Source organism: Crinia signifera, chromosome 19, assembly GCF_055691185.1.
Source record: "Crinia signifera chromosome 19, ASM5569118v1, whole genome shotgun sequence".
In the NCBI taxonomy this organism is placed as follows: domain Eukaryota; kingdom Metazoa; phylum Chordata; class Amphibia; order Anura; family Myobatrachidae; genus Crinia; species Crinia signifera.
The window spans coordinates 127,294,895-127,314,689 of record NC_139226.1 but is presented as its reverse complement, the minus strand read 5'-3'; the positions used below and the strand labels follow the sequence as shown (position 1 = coordinate 127,314,689).

General features: G+C 41.6%; 1 protein-coding gene across 10 annotated transcripts in view; it reads left to right on the top strand.

Annotated features, from left to right (window-relative positions):
• Window positions 1-19,795, top strand: part of PLCH2 (phospholipase C eta 2) — a 595,308-nt gene that overhangs the window by 564,202 nt on the left and 11,311 nt on the right. For 5 of the 10 annotated variants that reach the window (XM_083163311.1, XM_083163313.1, XM_083163310.1 and 2 more), the window contains 2 exons: window positions 4,173-4,232; window positions 13,144-13,483. In XM_083163311.1, the coding sequence (XP_083019437.1) occupies window positions 4,173-4,232; window positions 13,144-13,483 (400 nt within the window). Of the gene's footprint in view, window positions 1-4,172; window positions 4,233-13,143; window positions 14,207-19,795 lie in introns of all 10 variants that reach the window. The other 5 variants (XM_083163317.1, XM_083163316.1, XM_083163318.1 and 2 more) reach the window with 3 other exon arrangements.

Genomic DNA, 19,795 nt, shown 5'->3' with positions numbered 1-19,795 from the left:
AGCAACCTGCTTTGCCAGAACAAAGGAAACAAATCATTTTAAACGGGGATTTGCAATGAAACCTTCAGTAAAGGATCGTCCATCACATGTAGCATTTAGCTATTTTTTTCTAATCTTAAAAGACCTAGTGCGGTTATTTCCTCAGAAATGGCGCAGAAGTGAGTTATTGTGACACTTCCTAATTCAGCGTATCTTTGTTAATTCATGAGAATTTCTCAGCCAGAAATTGCTATCTGATAAATTTCAAGAATCAATCCCTCCGCCATGTCCTCTGTTAATAAGTCAGGTATGCTATCTTGCAATAGAGACCTCTATAACATTTTTAAATTGTTAGCAAATTTGTCATCATTGCCTGAAGATCTAAGAAATTTCACATGTTTACCAAACTTACAGTAAAGAACCCTTTTTACAACACACTGATGGATCTCTTATTGAACCTCCCTCATGTATACAGTATTTATAGATACTACTTAAGTCACTTCTGTGGCACATTTTCTCTATATTCTTACAGCGAATTGACCAATAAGGTGTCCCATGTTCAAGGTGTTTTCTAATTGGGAACTATGACAATAGTGACATCCTGTGTATTTATCCCCTATTTCCTAAGACCTTATTCTGTTTTGCGCTGCTGCCTGTTACTGCTGTTACTTAGCTCCTGTCACCTAGTAGTCGCACGTTCTTACATTTCTCCCTGTGAACAGCAGAATATAGAGGCACTTTACATTCAAACCCATTTTAAAGGTCATTAACGGAAAAAACATTAAAAAATACAAGGCGTAATTCTGATCCCTCTGGTGCCACACTAATAACTATAGCGCAGCCTTAATGTGTGCAATTTGTGAACAGCAGCAAATAGAGGCACTATAAATCCCTTTGTTTTATAGCCTTGTTTTTTACCTACTTCTGTAGAACATTACATCATTACAAGGGTAACACAGGAGATATATTTTTCCCCCGATGCGGCCTTCCATCCCCATACTATTGTATAGGGACAAATTTCATCAAGCATAAAAAATAAAATACAAAAGTTTAGAAATTAAAATCAAGAACCTTAACTATTATCAGATGGTGCGGATTTCTGGTCCTGGCGCCATTTTTAGATGGCTTTGTTTTCCTGGCTCCCACTACTTCCCTTCAGATCAGCTTTGTCTACACCAAAGCAATATTGAAATGCTGAAACGATGTTGTATCCACCATTACTGCAAAAATAATACCGATTGCAATATTAACACACCTTGATAAAAATGATATATGTATGTTTGTGTGTATGTGTATATATATGTATATATATAGATAGATAGTGAAGAGACAACAGCGGCACGTTTTGGGGTATGTGACACCCCTTTGTCAAGGTTATACATGCAATTGCACGTATAACCTTGACAAAGGGGTGTCACATACCCTGAAACGTTGGAAGCTTTTTTTGCTGAAAATATATTTTTTCAAAAAATCCCCAGAGTGCCGCTGTTGTCTCTTCACTATCCTGTACTTCTGTTCCTGAAGGCACCTGGGTTACCTGTACCGCTGGAGGAGTGCCAGGCCTACACCTCTACCTCTATATAGATAGATAGATATAGATATCTATATATATAAGGTGATTTATCGCGCCCTACGGGCGCTCTTCACACCGGCGTAAGGGGAAACAGGGGGCTGGGTAGTGATAGGGGTGTGTGGGCATAAGGGTGACTAAAGAGGAGGGTGGGGGACATTGTGCAGCTTCTGCCAGTGGGTGAGGTTCCAGTGTGGCAGCACAGGAGTACAGGATGGTGGCCCTGAGTCAGTGTCAGTGGGAGTTAGGGTGCATGAGATCAGGAGGCTGGGCTATGAGGCATGATAGGGGCATGTGGGTGTCCGGGGGGGGGGGTGCTGGCAGAGGGGGGGGGGGGGTGCGGGCAGACCTGCCGCTCACCTGGTGGCTGTGGAGTAGCAGTGTCTTTGCCTGGCAGCATGGGGAGGCAGAGGGTGTCTGGCACTGTGGGCTGGTTCTCTGATAGGATATTAGCCTATGACTCCACCCAGCGTTATAGACACACTCACACATTGAGTGACAGATGTAGCCAAATATATATTAGAGATATATGTATATGTATAGATGTCTATATCTATAGAAAAATTTGTGAGTGTGCGTCCTGCCTGATCATGGTGAATAGAATGATCTCACAAATTGGAAATTATGGAGAATGATTCAACAATTTTTCAAAACATAACAGCAAGTATGTATCACATTTGTAATAAATGTATTTAAAAGGCTCTTCTCATCAACTTGGATGTTCTTCAATACAATGTGGTTTTAGTGGTGTTAATGATGAAAGAACAAAGATGCAACAAAAACCGATGCGTTTCATCTCGCAGAGACTTCTTCAATGGTTTATCTACCCCTCCAAGAAGACCAGGCTTGGGTAATTAGTACCTGCCCCCCTCTCTGCGACACTCACTGCAGGCTATGCTGAGTTTTATGTTATGCAGAGATCTTCCTGGTTTCTGATGGATGGAGTATAAGACTGTTGTAAGGTTGCATTGGGTACGATAGCACCAGTTGAGTAAGAGAGTAGACGGGGTGGTGCGGTTGCATATATGTGTACAACTTGCAGATACCTACTTTAGGTCCCTGCTTGCACTGAAAGTTTACTTTAAGTAGTAGCAAATAACAAATTTTAGGTAGGCACCTGGCAATACAGCTATAGCCACCCGATCCCTCCATACTGCTTTCAGTGAATCAGAGCATCCTCTGAGCATGTCTGGTCTGCTACAAAGCCATCCCTGTTCAGAGCTCTGCTATGCTCTTCTGTTAGCCGCGTCGGTGCTGCGTTTAAGAGTGAGGAACTTGGATGGGGAGGTGATTCGGCGCTACCTTTGACCCAGTGGACCATAACGCTATACTATTCTATGAAACAACCTGAGTAGACATGCTCTGTAAAGTGATCTAGACAGCAGTAGAGGAAGGCGTTTCCTTACTTACAATACATAACTATATGTATGGGAGAGATTGTCGGGAGGTAATAACTGTGCTGCAAATAGGGGGGGGGGGGGGGGGAAGCCCATCATGGTTAGAGTACAGTCCTGTGTTTTGGAATACAGCAGGGGTAGCCAACTCCAGTCCATGAGAGCTACCAACAGTTCATGTCTTCCAGACCACCTAACGGGTGCACTGTTTACTCAGTAACAAATTACAAAAGATCCGCAGGTGGCGATAATGACTTCACTTGTGATTCTATGAGGAGACCTGGAGAATGTGAACTGTTGGTAGCTCTCGAGGACTGGAGTTGGCTACCCCTGGAATACAGGCTATATTTTTGACAGCCAATAGGTCGAACACTATTAGATGACATTCATTCAATCGACATGGACATACTGTAAGCAAAAGGTCGTCATGTTCAACTCATGAACGATCAACGAGTTTTTTATGTTTTCTTTCCTTTTTTTTTTTTAAACCGTTTCATACTTTGCCGTCCACGTAGACTACGATTGGGACCGGTAAATTGTGTAGCGTGCAGCGGTAGTGTAGTGATGCATCGGCAGCAAAACAGTGCACTAACTGGGCGACCACGTACTGAAATGTACAAAAACTCAGGTCAACCTTTTCATGTGTTGACCATTTCCGTGTCCTCTTTTTTGCATATGTCAACCTTTTTCCCAAGTCGAACTTGTGCATTTCAAGCTTTTGGGGTCGACCTAGACACTATTGGCCTAATTACTGAGAAACCTATGATCCATACCCCTGTGCTTACACCCCTGCTATTACTAATGTAACCGTTGAAGAAAACACTTTGGGTTTAGAGATTGTTCTCATACCTGCTGCTATTTAATGTTGTGCCATTTCCATCGTTCCCTAACTTTCTTCTCTCAACTTTTTTTTTTTTTTTTTTTTGAAGCTTCACTGCAATGTTTTCTATTACAGCGATAAAATGTTACCTGTGCATATGCCAAATATTCCTTGTCCTCTGTGTAACTGCAGCAGAAAATCCGGGGTATAACCCGAACCCTGTACCCCTAAAAAAAAGTTGTCTTTTGAAATAAACTCTCTGTTCTGTCTTACTGTATGTAGTCTGTCTAACCTGCATAATGTTTCACTGTTTGTTTTTTTGCTTTTACTTTAGCTGTGAAGTTCTTCTTTTCACTTTTAATGTCGTTTCTTTCTGATTTACCTTTACTCTGTCTGTTTGTGATTTCAGTGGACTTCTCTGTGTCAAAAATCTACTTTTAGAAGCAGAGACTATTTAGGAGCCATGAAGGTACCCCCCTCATGTCACAGGAAGGTGTAGTGAGTGAGAGACACTCACGCATTCTGCATGTTTTCCCACAAGTCAATTCATACGCATCATCCTTTCCTACTGACACATGTACAACCGTTGCGTTCATGATATCGATTGCTCTACTAATAGGCTGCTCACAGCCTCACGAAGACCATTTATGAAGCTGATCCAGGGTGCAAATATGGCAGTCTGCTTTTCTGAACCTTTCCTCTTTTGTGTGTGTTTCTTTCCATCCTTGTTTATTGTCATGTTTTATTTCTTTTTATGTTTCGCTGTTTGGTTGCAAGTTTTCCCCATGTACATATAGATAGATGTGGGTGAAAATTTTGTTTCCCTCCTCCCTGTGGGCCGTGTTCTGTGCCGGGCTGTGTTTCGGGAGAACTCTAAAGCGATATTAACCATATAACTAGACCGGCTCATCTGAACGACTGCTACTTTGGTTATCAGCCTTTGATAATCTTCTATGGTGAATTGTTTCTAAATATTTACAGATAAACATAATTGATTTAAGGTTGGGTACACGGCGTTGCAAGTTGTCTGGGAATCCACCGCCGCACCGTCAGAGTGGCTGATTCACCAATCTGCACACAACGTGTTAGTTGCGAATCACAGCCAGGAGGGCATTTGTATTAGCCCACCCATCTGCGACATCAACCCCCAAGCAGCAAGTCTACTGGTGGTACTGTAGCCAACCAGGTGCCAAGTGCACCGATACAGATGTGTTCTCATACATCTGTGCTGACGTCATGCCAATCAAGACTCTATTGGCACCCCAGGTTGCAGTATTCAATCCTGGACATGCAGATTGTACTTTGTTATAAGTCGAATTAGCGTCCGTTTTTGTAATAAAAGAAAATACGTGGATTAGCCAATCCACTTGTTTACGATTTGTCGGAATCTTTCTGAGAGTCAGAAAAATGGACCTGACATTGAATCAGTCGAACATAAATCTGACCTAATCTTGTAGAGTTGATAACAGTTGATAACAGTTGATAATTCCGCCTGTCAGAAGTATTGTACAGAATTGATTACTCCCCTTAGTCACACACAGATATATGAGCTTTGCATATCAAATTAATCAAAACCGCTTCCTCATGTGTCCTAATCGCATGGTGAATAAGATGCATTTGCAGCACAAGAAAAAAATGCTGCATATCATATGGAAGCTAGATGTACTGTAGGAGGACACAACTGTATATCCAAAGATATATTGTCCATTAGCTGTGATGCCTTGCTGACACTTTATGTATGCGAATGATGTCATTCACAGACATATCGTTTGTCTACCCCTGATTAACCACTCGCAATATTTTGTCTGTTTGCTCAAATGGACGAAATATCACCTATAGCATAATGGAAATTATTTCTATGATATAAAATAAAGGTACTTGTTTCCTAGCATGGCCACAATCGCGGGCATCGGGTGTCATTTTTAGTGGTATACGACGCGACCGACGCGATGCCCCCGATTTTCCCATTGAAATGCATTGAAAACAGTCAAAATCGGGTCGGTCGCGTCGTATGCGGCTAAAAAAGGCTTAAATGGTCCAGACGCGATGCCCGCGATTTCCCCATAGGGAACAATGTTAAATGCCTCAATTTAGCCGCGATGCCCCCGATTTCCCATAGGAAACAATGTTAAATGGGTCAATTTACCCAAATCATCATAGGGAACAATGGTAAATGGCCCAGAAACCACCCAAAACACCCCTGAACAGTGAAATGTCCCCCCAAAAGTATTTGACGCCACCCCACGATCAACGTGAACCCGAAGCGTGGCGAGCGCAGCGGTACGCGTCCTCCGACCTTTTCATACCCCCACTATCCACGTCGGCGTGGAGTTGAGAATAGAATAGTGTGGCGAGCGCAGCGAGCCACCGAGCCCGAAGCGTGGCGAGCGGACGCGGATACCTTCACAGGTAAACGCTTCCCTTCGCGGGCTTCACAGGTATCCGCGTCCCCTCGCGGGGATTGCTGCGCTCGCCACGCTTCGGGCTCGGTGGCTCGCTGCGCTCGCCACACTATTCTGTTCTCAACTCCACGCCGACGTGGATAGTGGGGGTATGAAAAGGTCGGAGGACGTGTACCGCCGCCGCTCGCTGCGCTCGCCACGCTTCGGGTTCACGTTGATCGTGGGGTGGCGTCAAATACTTTTGGGGGGACATTTCACTGTTCAGGGGTGTTTTGGGGGGTTTCTGGGCCATTTACCATTGTTCCCTATGATGATTTGGGTAAATTGACCCATTTAACATTGTTTCCTATGGGAAATCGGGGGCATCGCGGCTAAATTGAGGCATTTAACATTGTTCCCTATGGGGAAATTGCGGGCATCGCGTCGCGGCCATCGCAACCGATTTTTTAGTGCATGCGATGGCCGCGATGCCCCCGATTTTTCCTCACGATGCCCACGATCATGATCTTTGTGGCCGTGCTAGGAAACAAGTACCAAAATAAATTCTAAGCATTCTATAAGATCTAATAAAATTAACATTATGGTTTTAAACTAATATCCATGCCAAACCATTTACATGGTAATTATTAGTTGTAGTTTAGTATTTTAAGTTAACAGGTCATTTGTTGTGTGTAATAATAAATTACATTATTTTTCCTGTCAGTAATTCTATTGACAGTGGACAACTTATACCTCCCAACCTACTTGATGTGGGAGTCAGGACTCCTGTGCGGTGAAATTGTGCCAACACTGAAAAGGCCTTTTCAAAAGGGGGGATGTCTTCATGAGAATGGTGCTCATGAGTGCAACGCCTACCTTATTCATCTCTATGGGGCATGGCCAGTCTCCCGTGAACAGACACTATGCAGGACAGGCCCAAAAAAAGGACTGTCCTTCAAAAACGGTGACAGTTGGGCGGTTTGGACCACTATAACAGCCACAGATCATATGAATCCTGGAGGGAGATGCCGCAATGCTTGAGTGTCTTTCATCCTCTTTAGGGACCGATATTTTTGGAATATATGGTGAGGAAGTACCGGGACAGGAAACCCGGCCATTCTTATAGTTAAGAGTTAGTGGGAAAGGAGGGGACAACAAACCCAAAAGGGATTGTGGCTTTTTGATACAATGGTGGAAATAGCACTAATTCACTGTAAACAGGTGGACTTAGTAGAATGTAGGGGCACATTAAATACTGAATGCGGGCCCTGACATTGACAAGGCAGCTTCTTGCCTATAAAGAAGCCTTGTGCTATTAAGATTGTGCATCTCTACACCCCACACACCTCTAGGAATAAATGAGTGTTGCAAAAAAATGGATGGGGTCACTGACCTGCGTCTGAGTTGAGCTGGCACCAAATTCAATACTCCCAGTGATTGTAACCCATTGCTGCCAGGCATACATTTTGTATTGAAGAAACACTGCATAAGATGAGCCAAAGTTGCTACCAAACTGGTTGCTATGGGTTACAGATAATTTATGCTATTTGCCTTTTAATCTCCCCAGAGGCCTCCTTTTACTAACACATTAGTTATGATCAATATTTTCACCATGGTGACAACCTCTGACATTTATAATCAACCTTTTCCTTTTGTGCAAGTGTTCTTGTTTTGGTGTTTGGTCATTTTTTTCTTTCTCCCAGAGCCCTTAATGTATACAAATAAAACCTCAGGTGATTTATGGCCGAAATTACCTCAGAATTTTATAGCGGAAAGGTGGAAACTCTCATTTAACCATGTGTATTCGTCCTTAATCATAGTGAAAAGGTTAAAAAAAAAATTGTCGACATGGTAAAACAAGACATTCTGGATCGCCTTCTAAATGCGTCTTTTTTTAATCTTTGTTTCTTTTATTAACAAAATAATATTGCATTTGATTTAGGATGCCAAATAACGTCTTGATTAAATTCAATGTAATGCTTTTGTTTTTGTGCGTTTATTTCATTTAATGTAAATGCACATAAGAAATGCAATTGCAAGCATTTCATTCTCATACTTGATAACACAATATCATTTCATAGTTGAAATATTTTTTTCACAATACTTTTTGCATTTGATTATTTATTTATTTTCGCTAAAGAATGTTTGCATTCGAGTTAATCCGTATACTTGCCAACTTCTACTGTTCACAATTAACTGGGTGTATATTGTTTTATTTTAACTTTTTATCTGTTGTTGATGTGAAATAATGCGGTTTGCAAACACACAGCAAATACCTCCCTTCACACGTTTTCCATTGCAGAAATTCAAACAAAGCTGTTTAGGACTTTGGTGGGTTCTACTCCCAGAAGAATAATTACTTGACTTGCAGCTTGTTACTATTGATGTTTTGCACAGTTCATTTAACAGATGTGACCCATAGGATTTACTGTTATACTACATTTTCAAAATCCATGTCCAAAGCTCTTTTGTGTCAAAATGATTATACTCCCCATGGCCAATGATACTCTCCGTCAACCCCCATCAGCAGCAGCAAATTACAATTCAGCCATTTACCTAAAAATAACAAGACCTGACATATATTGGTGCGGCAAAAGGACAGTTTTTATTTAAATGTATTAAATGATATTACATAAAAAATGTAAATAAAAATTAAGGATAAGGAGGGGGCCTTCTAAGAGCTGATAAGATTAAAAAAATGGGACCTTCTTCCAGCCCAACAACCCAAAATGGGGTCTTCTGCCAGCCCATCAGTCCAAAGTGGGGTGCATGTTGCCAGCCCAAACCGATAGGGATCTACTGTCTGGTAATTGTGGGGCACTGGGGAGACTGGAGGATCAGGTCTGGATGTGACACTTGACACATCTCCCCCATACTACCAGACCAGGACACACCTGCACCCCATGTACATAACCTGGCTGCACATCTAATTCACAATAAGGGTCCGCCCAGCTTGCGCACATTATACCCTTCTAACCCGTACACACAGGGTCTACACCGGCCCCGGGCAACCGGGGGAATTACATCTCACCCTGAGACCTGTAGTGCCACAGCAGCACAGGAGCCGTTACCGTATCCCCCGCACACTAAACAGTACATACCGCTGACTGCTCCCGAGTTCGCACTGTACTACCGACGTACAGCAGGACAGACAGACATATGTGACCTGGGCAAACACACTATATTGCTGGGAAAGTGGTGTTGCTGACATCCACTGTTTTCTATTGGTGAAACAGGTTGATTGTGAATGGTACAAAAACGGTATTGAAATGGTAATATACCGGTTACAACATGCAATGTGAAAGGGGTTTAACTGGCTTTAAACCCGTTTTAAGAAACTTTTACAAAAACGGGACGAAAGCAGGTTTACAATGTGAAAGCGGCATAAGAGAACTGCAGGAGGTCATGGTAATAACTTGCTTTAATGTTCTTCACTGTAGTAAAAAGATGTCCGGAGGTTGCCACGGGTAACAAAATTACGTTTCCTTTAACCAGGTTTTATCTGATTATATGGTACTTGTTTCCTAGAACGGCGCCCACTAAACTATTTGCTTAGTGGGCTATTCTGCATAGGGAAATCGCATCACGTGGGCCATTTTAGTGCCATGCGATGTGCGATGCGATTCTTTAATGTCATTTATTCACTGCTCTGTGTGCCCCAGGGCATCGCATTGCATTGCACCTCCTGCAAAATCGCATTCGATCGCATGCGATTTTATAGGGCGTGCGATGCCATTACATTAGGTATACAATATTATGATTGTATGTCCTAAAAAGAGGTTTTACGCACCCCCCCCCCACACACACACACACACTATCCACGCCACCCCGAAGCGTGGCGTGAGGCGGCGGAACACGTCCTCCCACTTTTTCATACCCCCACTATCCACGTCGGCGTGAAGTTGATTTTATATAGTGTGGGTATGAAAACGTCGGAGGACTCGTTCCGCCGCCCCGCGCGGGGCTCGCTGCGCTTGCCACGCTTTGGGGTGGCGTGGATAGTGGGGGGGGGTGCGTAAAACCTATTTTTAGAACATACAATGATATCATTGTATAGCTAATGAAATGGCATCGCTATCGCATGCGATTTTGCGGGAGGTGCGATGCAATGCGATGCGATACAGTGGGGCACAGAGAGCATTGAAAAAATTACATTTAAAAATCACATCGCATCGCATGCGGTTATAATGGCCGATGCGATGCGTTTTCCCTACGTTAGCGTACGTAGGAAATCTGGGCGCCATTCTAGGAAACAAGTACCGATTATATTTGCACATTACCGACATGATTGTTGCATTTATACCCTATTTATTCAGTATTATATGGGTGGAATTAATTGTAGCGATAAACCCAGAAAATACTTCCATTAATAATACATGAGGCATAAAAACAAGTTTATTTTTAAAATCTGAAACAGATGTCAGGGGTTCTGAATGTTTTCTATAGATTGTGACGAAGAGGTTGGCAAATATACCGCGGAATGTTGCTAGAATGCCAGAAATACATTCTTTATCATTTCAGCTCACCCAGGAGAATGTAATAATTGTTTCATGATTTACACTTCTAAATCCACCTACAGTACAACTTGTGGTCTGACGAGCTCTTGCTTCTGCCAAAGCCATACACCAACCAATTCTGTCTTCAGAATTCAGAAGCCCATATGTGTGCGTGACACAATTTGCACTGTATCTGTATTAATTTGCCTTGTTGTGTTGTTGACCTGTTCTTGTTAACTGTGCATTTTCTGTTCAATTAAACAAATGCCAAACAAACATGTTTAATAGGGGAACATGGAATCCCGCTGCCTTAATGACCTGGTTTGTTTTCCCGTAAGGAAACACTATTTTTTGTTTTTAACACATTATTTTTGCTTTCTTTCTTCTTTGTTTTTACATATTAACCAAATGTTTGTATGTTCTCTCTCTTTTGGTCTTGTTTTTATCATAGAAGTGATCTTTTTATTATTTTTTTTAATGTAACATGTAAAATAACAGAGATCCCCAGATTCTAATATTATAAAAGTCACTGTAAAAAACATTTTCATTAACTTTATATGAAATAAAATAGCTTAAGTCTATTTGCATTGTCAAATCAGGATAGGGGCACCAAAGATATGGTAAGAACACCCAATCCTTTTTCTTTTAATGCAGTATGTATGTTTTTAAGAAGGGGGTCCCAGGTGCTTGTAACTTTATAGTGAGGCAAGGGCAAGTTATTCTGGAATCATATTTTGGCAGTTTTCAGAGCCATAAACTCCCTATTTTCTTTAGACTGCTGCAAATATAAAGCTGGCCATACAGCTGCAGATTGATTGCCAAATATGGCATATTGGAACAAAAAGCTGGTTATGTATGAGAGCAAAGGACAGTTATTGCTTGGAAATGCTGGCAAACTGACAAACTATCATTCATATTTACCAGATTTTTGTTCCAACCAGCCATATCTGACAATCAATCTTTAGGTGTATGGCCAACTTATTTCTGTAGAAATCAACATTACCAACATATGCATAAACAGCGCATGATGAGTGTCACTGTCACTACAATCTCAGTACATGTGGTCTGTTAATGCCGCACTCACCAAACACCCAATAATGCATACTGTAGTAAAGAACCCTATTAAAAAAATAATGCACTTATATGCTCTCCTCTAATAAAACCATGGTCCTCATTCCACTGAGACCTGGTTTATTTGTACATTTGTCCAATGGTCTCTTTTGACACCCCACTTCCACCAACAGAGATTACAACATTGTGATAATACAGACTGTTAGAAAAAGGGGTACTTGTGTACTATCACGGCACCCATCGCATCGCAGACCATAAGGCATGCGATGCGATGCAACGCGATTGGCACCAGATGGTATACAATTTAAAATTGTATGCCACTGTATATGGCATACAATGCGATGCAATGTTAAATTGTATAGGCACCCTAATGGGGGCTTAAATGCACCCCCACGCCACCCCCACTATGAACGTGAACCCGGAGCATGGCAAGTGCAGTGGTACACATCCTCCGACCTTTTCATACCCCACTATCAACGTTGGTGTGGAGCTGATTTTATATAGTGTGGCGAGCGCAGCGAGCCACCGAGCCCGAAGCTTGGCGAGCCCCGCGCATTACTTCACGGGTATTACGCGTCCCCTTGTGGGTCTCGCTGCGCTTGCCAAGCTTCGGGCTCGGTGGCTCGATGCGCTCGCCACACTATATAAGATCAACTCCACGCCGACGTGGATAGTGGGGGTATGAAAAGGTCGGAGGACGCGTACCGCCACCTCGCTGCTCTCGCCACGCTTCGGGTTCACGTTCATAGTGGGGGTGCATTTAACATTGTAAGCCCCCATTAGGGTGCTTATACAATTTAACATCGTATAGGGGGCTTATACAATTTTAAATCGCATCACATCGCAGTGCATCGGGTGTATGCCATGCGATGCGATTAAAAGTTGTGCGACCAAATATCGTGGGCGCCGTGCTAGTACCGAAAAAGGCAATATTTTGAAAATGTATTGAGTTCAAATCATGTAGACGCGATGGGCGCAAAATGCCAATGAGACACCATAGGAAGGTCAAGTATGTGACACCTCACAGCCAACATCATCAATGTTCTTGTTCCATCCCATACATCTGCAATGGACATTGAACGGAATTCTTGCAGTCATGCATTGCAGATAATTCTGTACCCTCCATTGTATTTAACTTGCATGTTTTATATTTATTGTGTGCAAGTCACTAGATTGTGCTACTAGACTTTAGTTATCCCAGGTTCTGAAGGATATGTTGAATATGTAACAATATAGGAAGAGGTGGTGTTTTTGGTATATTATTTTTGAAAAACTTAGTGGCTTAGTAGCATTTTGTTTCCTTTTCTGTTTTGCCAAGTTTTTGGACCAAGAGCTTACACTTAAATATGGAGGACACACAACATTACATGCTCATTTTCTACTGCCTAAAGCAACTCTTCATTTCATTTTTTTGTTTTTGCCTTCTATTCAGGTCAAACAGGCCGTGGGCTTAAAAGGACTGTTTCTGAGAAATCCAAAACAAGCGTCTCTGGACAGTCATGCTGCTGGACCGTTTCATCGGAAACATTCCATTAGTAGTCACATATTGAGAAGAACTGCCAGTGCTCCGACTAAAGGCCAGCAGAAACACAAAAAGGGCTTTCCAGAAATTGCAATTGATTCCAAAGACAACAGCTCAGAGGGAGCGAGTGAAGATAGGGAGACGGACGATTCCTCTATACCCCGCTTTGATAAAGAGTCTGAAAGCGCTTCTCCAATTCTTTCGTCCCAGGATGGTACTCCCATAGGATTACACAGAAAGAGCCTGAAAGGTAAGAGATTGAGCTCTGGTAAAAGCAAAAGCCATGTTCGTTTATCTAGGGGGACGACATTCAGTGAATCATTGCGGAGGTCTGATAGAGGTCCTCATCTGGAAAGTCCTGTTCATAAACCAGGTGTGTTTGCCCGTTGTGCAATGAATGGCTCAGGTAGGATCGGGATGGCAACCAACTGTATGAAATGTATGATTGGCTCGAAAGAGAGTCCAGATTTAGACTGTAAGTGGAGTGATCACACCAGCAGCAAACCTGTTATACATGATGTCCCCACTCACGGGCAGTATAGTGGTGTACAAGAAGAAAGGTTAGAATTGAAATATTACGGTATCACAGATCAGCCAAGGAGGCAGCAGACAGACTTACTAGCTCTCAATGACAATGGGAATGCTGATGACCCGCCCAGAAACTCTCAGTCCATTGTAATACCGGGAAAGAAAAATGGAGAATCCAAATGTGCTGGGATGAAAAGTCATCCTAGACAACGATGGCAATGCCAAACAGGTGGCAGGTATGGAAGTACTGTCAATTTGGTCCCTGTCGGCAGTGGTTCAATTTCCTCTAACTCCAGCAGCCTAGAAAGCGTTGGAAGTCCAGAATTGTCTATGGGCTGGCATGAAAATTCTCGAAGGCAAATTGGCACCCTACAAGGTGAAATGAATGCCTTATTCATTCAAAAGTTGGAGGAAATTCGAAGTAAATCCCCTATATTCTTCACTGGTAAGATATATATCACCTCCATTGTAGAACATCAGCCACACCGTGGAATTCTGTAGTCGACTCATTTAGTGTTGTGGTTGTAGTCTGTAGACACTAGTGCCATTACTGTGATCTCTACATTCTTCTGTGTTTTAGTAGAAAATGTCTGTCTTTGTGTTGCGTAAGACATAAACATTGTTATGTGATGTTACTTTTCCAACCAGAGCCTGTTACTTCTATTATTCTACTGAATGTGCTACTATGTATTTTACAATTTTTGGTTATACCTGCGCACTGAAAAGTTTTTGAAGCGATGAGCTGCAAGAACACTTATGGGATCTGACTGTATCCCAAGAGTTAAATTCTATAGTATGGGGGGGTAGTGCTGCGCTCAATCTAAGGTTATCTTGTATATGCTGTAGTAGACTCTAAATTGTGGTTCAATTAATCTGACACATTGTTTATTACAACAATATTTTACTTAAAAATAATTTTAGGTATTGAAAGATACAAGCTTGCAGTACTGTGGTCTTAATACACAAAAAGGATGCACTACTGTAGTTTGTAATTCACTGTGCACAATCTGTCGTATTATCTCCCAGTCTGTACGCCCGATAAAAAAGTCTCAATGTCCCAATTTGCAATTACTCAGAACAAAACTGCATGAATTGCAGTATAATGGATCTCAGTTTATGTCTAGACTTTGTTTACGGCGTCCCGTCAGTAAAATATTGTTGTAATAAACAATGTGTCAGATTAATTGAACCACAATTTAGAGTCTACTACAGCATATACAAGATAACCTTAGATTGAGCGCAGCACTACCCCCCATACTATAGAATTTAACTCTTGGGATACAGTCAGATCCCATAAGTGTTCTTGCAGCTCATCGCTTCAAAAAAAATTTCAGTGCGCAGGTATAACCAAAAATTGTAAACTACTTGTTCCTGACTAAAATACCAGCAGCAAGAAAATACATGGGCCTTACAGATATAAGGAAAAATAGAGAAACTAGGGCAAATGAGGCGCTTCTCTCACTGATAGACGCATACCCGTCACAACAGTTAAACAATACATTTTGTGACACATTTTTAAGACTAGAGAGACTCATAAATAAAGAGACAAGACTATGGTGGGATACAGAAACCCTGAAACTATATAAAAACAGCAACACCATACCAAAAGGCCTTAGAATTAAAAAAGACCCATCACACAATCAAGAAGACACGACCTTTATGGAGAAATGGAAGGGGATACTAAGAAACTGTTCAATGAAATTAATTGACTTACTGATCAAGGACAATCTAGAGAAACTAGACAATTTAAGTAAGGACATAGACCAACTGGACAGCACACTTGAGCCATTTAAAGACAAACCAGAATTTGTCACTTTATCGACCGTGACCGCAGACAGACTGACACGTATAGAAACACAATTAATAGAAACAAAAAAGAAGAAATTCTTGAGAGACAGATTTAACATACCATCAAGAGAGACGTACAAACATGTAAAGAAGGACAACAAAAAGAACAACAAAAAAAACAAAAACACGATAACACCAACAAAAAAAAACCACACCTAAGAATAGTCCAGTCTATAAAAGACTAAACTTAACCTATCAACAGTATATGACTTCATTGCACACCAAGGCCAAACAAGGAAGCAAAAACCCAGGTGAACTAAACACCACACTAGACGAATCAATAAACACAGCAGTATCTGATCAGTCTTTTTCAGTTTATGAAGAAGAAGACACACCGGGGAAAGACACACATCTTAACCTCTTGGCAAGACTGTCACTGGAACAGGGGTGGGAATTTAGCAGAACAGAGGATCAGAGCAACAGATTCTCGGTACTGGAAACTGAATTCACAATACCCCTAGCCACACCAACTAGAGGTGCAGTTGCAGAGACAGACACTGACATTAACACTAGCCCTACACCAACAGAGAGAGATCCCCCATCCAGACTAACAACTAGCTCAGCAACATGTGTCGAATTAGCACCCCTTTTTTTAGGGACAAGACACGCAGGACAAGGGGCAATACCGAAAACAAAAATAAAGAAAACGAACAAACAACAAAAAAACAGTATAAACAAAACAAAAAAACCAGGAGAGGATGTAGAGGTGGGGGGAATAACAACAACAAAAAAAAGATTGAGACAGCGGAGAGAAAAGTAGGGAATGGTCTATTTAATTTAAGTAGCCACAAACTGACAGAAGAGCATACTAAATTATTAGATAAAGGACTGAAATTCGCGCCAACACACCAAATGGACAAATTCCAGACATATCTTGATTTGCACAATTTTACCAGGAAGCTCACACTCAAAAAGTTTTTTGCCAACACAATACCAGCACCAATAAGAAATACAGAAAGCACAGACCAATACAAGCACACTTCCCTAAAACCCCAATCAACCTTTTATCCCAGCTACATGAAAGGGGCACAAGTAGAAAGCTTTACAAAAATGGTAGAAAAAGAAATAGAAACACTAAAAGTAAAAAATCAAAACAATAATCTGACGAGAAAAGAAACCATTGCACTACAAGACCTCCAGAAAAACAACTCCATTATCATAAAACCCGCAGATAAGGGGGGGGGGGGGAATTGTTATCCTTAATAAAGCAGATTACTTAGAGGAATCACACAAAATCCTAGGAGATACCAAGACATATTCACAATTAAAACAAGACCCCACTTCCAAATTTAAAAAAGAATTAGACAGACATCTACATGATGGACACACAACAGGAATTTTGAACCAAAAAGAATTACAATACATACAGACAGATAATCCAGTCATACCCGTGTTTTATTACCTACCAAAAATACACAAAGATGCAATAAAACCACCAGGCAGGCCCATAATCTCTGGAATAAATTCTTTGACAGCCAATCTCTCACAATACATAGACACATTTCTACAGCCATATGTACACAAACAAACATCATACATAAGAGACACTACACACATACTGGACATACTCAAGAACATGCAGTGGGATAAAGATTTATGGTTAGTAACATCAGATGTAACATCCTTATATTCAGTAATAAAACACGACCAAGGTTTGGAAAGTATAAATCATCACCTCACACAAGACCAAGACTTGACACCAGAGCAGATAAAATTAATCTTGGATAGTATTAACTTTATTTTAACACATAACTACCTATGGTTTGATAACAATTTTTATTTACAGACAACCGGGACAGCTATGGGCACGAGATTCGCCCCCAGCTACGCCAACCTCTTCATGAGTTGGTGGGAGGAAAGACACATATGGAGAGGGGGGTGGTGGCTGGAGGAGAATCTCGTGCTCTGGAAAAGATACATAGACGATGTGATATTCATTTGGAGAGGAGATGAGAAATCTTTGCAAAAATTCATTCTACACCTAAATAATAACCAGAATAATCTCATCTTTACAACTGTATACAACAAGAAAGAAGTCAATTTCCTTGACCTACACATATATACAGAAGGCACAGAGGTGCACACAAAAACATATAAAAAGATTGTAGACGTGAACAGTTACATTCTGTCCACTAGCTGGCATCACCCGAGTTGGCTGGACTCAGTACCCACCAGCCAATTTATGAGAATCAGGAGAAATTGCTCCAAATTAACAGACTACATAGAGCAAGGGGAAGAACTAAAAAAGCAATTCAAAGAAAAAAAGTATAAGGACCATAAAATTCATGAAGCATTTGAGCAAATGAAACGGACAAATAGAGAGGACATACTAAAATATAAGAACAACAAGACAGACAATGAAGGCATCCCTAATGAAGTGCTATTCATCACACAATACTCCGAACAGTCAGGACAACTAAAGAAAATTCTAACCAAACATTGGCCATTACTTTTAGAAGATGAAACCCTAGCTGACCACCTCCCAATCAAACCCAAAATAGTTTTCAAAAAAGCACCAGACTTAAAACAAAAATTAACAAGAAACCACATTCCCCCAAAATCAAACACACAATTGACAATAGATAAATGCCAATCAAGCAAAGGTTTTTTCTTCTGTGGGGGCTGCACAGGATGCAAAAATCAAAAACAAAGAAGCACAAAGCCCACCACCGATTTCCAATCCACAAACAGCGAAGACACATTTAAAATAAAACAAAAAATTACATGCAGTAGCAAGGGAGTGATCTATCTATTAAAATGTGGGTGCAACAAACAATATATAGGCAGGACAACACGACAACTTAAAGACAGAATATGTGAACATATAAGGAACATAAGGAAAGGACATGAGGAACACAACCTATCGAGACACTTTAAGTTACACCATGACAGTGACCCCAAAACATTAGAATTTGTAGGAATAGAATTAGTACAACCCAACTGGAGAGGAGGAGACTTTATACACAAAATCAATAAAAATGAACTAAAATGGATGTATAAACTAAAGACATTTGCACCTAGGGGATTAAATCTTGATTATGAGGTTAAATCCATCATAGGCAAAAAATAAGTGACCATACAACCACACAGGAAAGTATCATGTGACTTACACCGCTAAATACCACATTTATGGACAGACAACTAAAAAAATGAACAGCTTGTTCATGCCAAAAATCGGCTTTACAAAATATACAAGTATGTATATAAGACCGATAGGAACGCACCCGGAGACTGATACAATGTCACAAATTACTCTATAATGTAAGACATGTTTAAAAGGTGCAACTATGACCCTGCAAACATACCATGCTAATTGAGATAACAACCGGCTTTATAATCAAATATATAAGACCGACAAGATCAGACTTATAAAAATACGTCAGAATCCCCTAACAAGCAATATGTCACTATAAACATATGAGTATATCAGGCACAATCAAGAGCAAAATGGGATTGCACACAAACGAAACCACTATGCAATCACGCTAATAGGGGAACCTAGTGCCAATTAAGAATGACGGACATTCCAATTAACTAAATCAGCAACATGTGAGAGAACTGATCCAGTGCATTTAAGCAGACAGGAACCTCAGCAACACACACCTCCTTGAAGAAGGCAACTGGCTGAAACGCGTTGGAGGGATATCCATACACCCCAGCAGGAACAAGCACAAGCACCGGAGTGTCATCATCCCCCGCCACGAGCTGAACACCAAACCCGGCTGCTCGTCGTGCAGAGAAGACCGTGGACGTGGAGAGGGTGAGTAGGAGACGGAGCGAACTGTGAGGCAGGAGGTCCCCCCGGGCGGTCAAGCGAGGCGGTGTCGACGGCGGCGATCAGCTGCCCCAAACACCTTCCCCCGCTGCCCTTAGTCACCGTAGCCAGCAAGAGAGCGGCGCGTGAGGTACTGAGCGCTACAGCACTCATACATCACCGCTGCAATCTCGCTCAGCAGCGGGCCTGACACCGGCACCCTAAGCTGCACCGGTCCCCCCCCCCCTCCGAAAACCCGCTGAACAAATCTTCACGTTAAAAGGGGTACCCGAAGACTTGTGCTAAACTTGCGAATCTAGACCACTGTTTGACGGGACGCCGCAAACAAAGTCTAGACATAAACTGAGATCCATTATACTGCAATTCATGCAGTTTTGTTCTGAGTAATTGCAAATTGGGACATTGAGACTT